Raw genomic sequence first — 5,719 nt, 5'->3', positions numbered from 1 at the left:
ATATATAAGAATATGGTTTTCCGCTGACATAACATGTCCATTTCCTGTTCAGAATTCAGGCAGTTTGTAAGTCTACTTCCGCAGGCACCGCGCCAGAATTAATTGAATGACTGAAATACTTTTGGAAGCTGTCTCCATGGAGTCGCTCGAGTCAGACAGATGATTCCCAGTCTACTCCCACTTTCATACGGTTTGGGATATCACATATTCTGTGGCTAAGTGCATGCATTCTCTTGCATTTGAAGACAATATTCCCACTGATTGCCCCCCCCCCCCCCCCATTTTGTTTACGTGGACTGCAGTGGGTTAAGGACGAGAAAGGAAATCGCCCCACGTCAATGCAAAAGTGAGGTTTGACGTTTTTCATTCTGAAAAACAAGGAAAACTTATGTGGATAAAAAGCACAATCACTGAAAGAACATGTGTGTGAAAAATTGGAGTAATGTGATTTATACTTTTTGTTTTATCAGAAGTCAAAATTAGAGTCAAAGGCAGCTTTTGACATTTCAAGGCGTTTCCCAGAGGAAATTCCCATCATAATAAAAATATGATAACGTGAACTAAAAGCAGTTAAACATATTTGATGTCTAGTTAGGGAGTTGTAATATTCATGGCTTCTAACACATTGTCCGCGTTGGTTCAGTGGAGACATGCGTTCCTTAAAGCTGTTGTGTCAAAGTTTGATTCCTATCATTACATAGTTTTAGAGCTTATAACAGAGTGAGTTAATGTGTGTGTGTGTGGGGGGGGGGGGGGTTGTTAATAATTTGAGCGATATATTAGCTATATATTAGATAAGTTTAAATGTATTATAACAAAGCTGTATAGATTATATAGGATATTATCGTGTCTTCAAGTAAATGTTATTAAAGACACTGTCATATATTCACGGTATAATTCTTGAGACAAAACTTGTTTCAGATTCCAGCAATGGACGTAACAGGATATTATCCTATGCATTTTACGGCATACAGTACGCTGATGGGTAGCGAAGAATATTGCTGTGAGCATGTTTGCAATCGGCCAGAGCGTCAGGAGCCGATTTCCTATCTAGTGCTATCTAGTTGCAAGGGATCCTGTGCTGTTGTCACGTAGGCCTAAATGTACGTGGACACATTGTGCAGGGGACACCGTGACCTAGCAGTTCATGTGCAACAACAGCGCAATGACCCATGAGTCTCCAACCAATGTGATCACTGTGAGTTCAAATCCAGCTCATCTTGGCTTCCTCTCCATTTTTATAGTGGGAAGGTCTGCCGTGGTCGTGGGCTTCAACCAGTCTTTGTCCATTTTCCCCCCACCATAATGCTGATCGCCGTCATATAAACGAAATACTCTTAAGAACGGCGTATAACACAAAATCAAACAAATAAATAAATGACACATTGTTAGATTCTTTATGACTGGTTTCACATCAAACGTTACCAGCTCGAGTAACTCCTGCACATCAGTTTATGTGCTTCTTGCTTTCAGCTAGTGACCTATCCTATACTGAGCACACATTCACTGTTTTGACTCGTGTGACAAGGAAACCATCGAGTCGTATGTTTTGTGACACAATAATGCTTTGGTATTCTACATTTAGAGATAGTAGTAATGAAGGTTCTGCTGCTGGAAGTACTGCCTGCATGTGGAAGTCACAGGCCACGTATGTATAATAATACTGTTCATAGGTCTCCCACAGTTGTCTCCCCTTGTGTCACACGTGCGATTTTCTCTAACTTTTGGTGAGAGATGGACAGTGTCATTTGTACTGAATTCAGAATGCTTTACAGAATACTCGTCTGCTGTGTAGGCGTGAGGAATGATTTGTATCAGTTTATAACAAATTTGAGGTCGTGTAACATCCACATTAGACTGTTCCTTTGTTACGCGTCAGTATTCAGTACACCATGCACCAGCCGTGTGACCATCATATCCCCCAGGCCAACAGGCTGCGCTCTTATATTTACTAGATCCTGTCAACATGTAATCTAAACTATATAATTTTTCACATGATAAGAAACTGACAAGTTGTTAGAGCACATGTACGCCATCCTAAAGCGATAACCCTTACTCGGTAAACGGGTCATGCTCCAGTGACACAGTCTTGCGCGATATCCGCGGCAGAGGTAATTCTACAGATTTGCTGTACTAAAAGGAGAATGTGTGTGACTCGTACTTTTCCACCGCGATATACACTGTCGAGGAAACGTACGCGTCTATCGGCTGATCAGCCATTCGTAAACCGGGTCACCTAATTTATGTCGGAAAATGGGACCAGGAGCCAAATACTAGATAGAACATTTAACCACTGTTTCAGAAATACTTTACCTCGCGGGGGATTATGGCTACTTTAATAGTGGGAAGGATTCAAGGGTTCCGTTGCGGAACGGTAAGAAGATTTTGGTCTCTTAGCATGTCATTTTAATACGATGGTATCAAGTGCACGTCGTATCGTCGTGTTGATGTTGTTGTTGACACGTGGGGTGGACACTACTGTGATGAGGTGAAAAAGATGGGAAAATTTTTCCATTGATTTATTTTTTTCTTACTACCTACCCCGTAATAGTATCAGTTAAAGCCTTTTGTAGCGCATGAGAGTGAGGAAAAGCCACACTCATTACAGTACAAATTACATATCGCTTTGTCTTTAATTTATTGTAATTTACCAAAAAAAAAAAAAAAGGAATTAATAAAAAGTGCTTTTTATTTCAAGGCTTATGCTACCCATGTTGTAAATAAAATTGATAAGTTAGCAATTGTTCTGCTGTGCTGATAAAATTTTGTAAACCATAGTTCGCGATTGCTGGCGTTAGGTTTGACACAATTTAGCCCAACCTAAAGTCAGAACAATCGCAGACTGTGTAAAGCAGATCAGGCGCTAGACATGAGTGGCCAAGCACTCAAAATGTCCATTATCCCCTGCTCCTATGAGTTTTTATATGACCTTATCACACTAGCTGTGTAAAAGTTGCTTGTCTGCCACGGTTGGAGGACTTAAGAATATGGCTTGTACTGGTAGGGTACTGATTTACTCCAGTATGGCTGCCAAAAGTATATGTATTTACTTGTTTCTTTTGATCACAAAATGTTTATATTATCATTATGAATATTATTATAAATTTCAGTTCTTAGCAAGGAAATTGAAACTGATGGATGTACTATTTTTTTACAAGAATTTTCTTTGTAAGACATGACACAGAATTTTGCTTTTTAATTCACAGAGTTTCATGCGTGGAGTTGTGAAGCAGCTGGCTTCCAGCAGTTCAGGCATACACACTGAGCAGATTGATAAAAATTTAGAACTGAGAAGTCCGGCACCAATCACAAGCGAGCCTACCAATCGGCCGCTTGTTATACTGTATGGGTGGATGATGGTAAAAGCCAGGCACTTGAACAAATTTGGTGACTTATACTTGAACAAAGGATGCGACGTTTTGAACATTAGAGTGCAGCCGAACCAGGTGTTAAGGCCTAAGGTCGCTCAGCGTCTTGCTCAGCGCGTGCTAAATTATGTGGAGTTTGAGCGTCACAGGAAACAGCCGGTACTTGTTCATGGGTTTTCGGTTGGTGGCTATCTCTATGGAGAACTTCTATTCAAAGTCCAACAGATGCCGGAGAAATACGCATCATTTCGGGAGCGGTTGATCGGGCAAGTTTTCGACAGTCCTGTTGACATCCAGGGTATCCCTGATGGTTTCGCTAGGGTCCTGTCTTCTAATCCAGTTGTACAGGCATCCATCAGGAACAGCCTGAAAGCTTACCTGAAGCTGTTCTATGAACAGGTCACCAAGCATTATGAGGCGTCTTCTGCAGCTTTCCACAATAATGATTTGCGAACCCCAACACTGATGCTGTACTCAAAAGCCGACCAGGTTGGGGTTCCAGGGGCCATAGAGGCTGTGATGGAGAAATGGATGGCTAAAGGAATTCACTTGCGTTGGAAGCGATGGGAAGATAGCATACACGTAGGCCACATGCACTTGTATCGAGAAGAGTATATTGAAGTTCTGATGAATTTTTTAGAAGAAATTGGACTCTTAGCTTTTTGCAAACAAGAGGCTATCTCCATAAAACAGTAATGACTGACAAGAATTGTTTACTTAAATGTTTCCTCACCTGCTTAATTACAGACTCTTCCATGATGTCTCGATCACTGAACAGTTTAAAATCTTATGCCATTTTGTGAAGTTGCTTTTGTAGCATAATGTGTTAGAGGTTGAGCGAGTTTTTTGGTTCGTCACTGGTACAGGCTAATTTCTAATTTTAAACATTACTTGAAATTACCTGTTCTAAATTGTTTTAACAGTGCAATATGATGATGCCTAAGTGAGTGAAGCATATACACATTTGTCTTAATGAGTAGTATGCTCCCAGCATAAAGATGATATCGGTCGGTCAAACTTACATGCATGATTTATTAATGCATGTATGTGTAGTCGTATTACTGGTAACCTTGAGCTTTAACACAGATTTTCATTGGACTGTCCTTAACCTGTTAAAATTTTAGCTTTTTGTTAAGTATTAAAATATTTTTATGTCAGATTTGTTAAAACAGGCACATACATGTAGGTCATATAGTAAGAAGAGATTTGAAACATTTGAAACTTTTCTGCACTCACAAATATTGCCAAGATTTTGTACTTTACTTAGGTATTCAACAGAAGGAGCCACATGTATCTAAGGGTGAGTAACATGATTATGTAAAATTACAATCCCTAAAACAGTCTTTGTCAGGAGTAACGCAACCCTGTCAGAAAAATTAGACTAGGTTTGGAGGAAATTTTTTTTAATAATAAAAACTTAAAGTTCCATTTTTGGATTGTTGGTTGGATTACCCCCAGCAAACATATTGTCGATGATGACCGTGTTCATTACTTTTAATATATTCTCCATCTGAGAAAAATATACCATTGTTTTAGTCTCCCTGTGCTATTTATGTTGGTCATGTTGGATCTATGACCCTCCACTCCATGACATCCTATGTAGGTTTTTTCAGTTTACTTGATACGCATGTATCAGTTGCAACTTTGAAGTACATGTACATTAATATTTTTAAGTATAATATGTGTGTCTTTGTTTCATGTAAATGTGCATGTGAACTGACCGAATTGAAGTCCTGATATTGCTTCATTGGTTTTTTTAATTTTTCTTTTTCTGACCAATTAATGAATATGAAGTTATTGTCTGTTAACGAAGTCTTTTTTTGGCTTCTGTCCATTGTTCATGTTTTAGTGGATGGAAAAAGCCCAAAACTTTGATCTCCTTTGATTACCAAACTAAATATTTGAAGCTGGATTGCTTAAAATTGGCTGAAAAGTGTAGGTATTGTCTCTTGTTAAGAGACAATACCTTGATATTCAACATAATTCAGTTCAAATTTTATTTATTTGGCGTATGTATTTAAGAGTTTAATTTGAATTACTATCGGAGGCCCTGCATCCACTGATCTTGGGGCCGTGGTCAAAGGGTAAGCATTCAGATTGTCTCACATGAAGTTTATTGGTGATTATTTTCCCTTCTCGTCACGTGTGAGAAAGTTTGTCAGTAACTTGCCGAAAGTAAATTTCCCAGTGTTGAAATGAACAACTGAAGGTCACCACCATCCACTGTGGGTTGAACAGCATGTATTTTATCTCCATCGGGGAACTGTATCATCGGGAACTACTTCCAAATAATTTCCTTTCTAACCTAAAATGTGGACCTGCCGCATTTTTCTGTAACATTTCCCAACATG

General features: G+C 39.2%; 1 protein-coding gene across 1 annotated transcript; it reads left to right on the top strand.

The window, feature by feature from the left end:
* Positions 1-2,227: 2,227 nt before the first annotated feature.
* LOC135468853 (transmembrane protein 53-like) lies at positions 2,228-4,592 on the top strand. Its single transcript, XM_064747310.1, has 2 exons — positions 2,228-2,374; positions 3,207-4,592. Exons 1-2 carry the CDS (start codon positions 2,327-2,329, stop codon positions 4,062-4,064), a joined length of 906 nt encoding a protein of 301 aa, XP_064603380.1. The 5' UTR covers positions 2,228-2,326; the 3' UTR covers positions 4,065-4,592.
* Positions 4,593-5,719: the final 1,127 nt, after the last annotated feature.

The sequence above is a fragment of the Liolophura sinensis genome, chromosome 6 (genome assembly GCF_032854445.1).
Source record: "Liolophura sinensis isolate JHLJ2023 chromosome 6, CUHK_Ljap_v2, whole genome shotgun sequence".
Lineage (NCBI taxonomy): Eukaryota > Metazoa > Mollusca > Polyplacophora > Chitonida > Chitonidae > Liolophura > Liolophura sinensis.
This window is presented reverse-complemented; position numbering and strand designations above follow the sequence as displayed.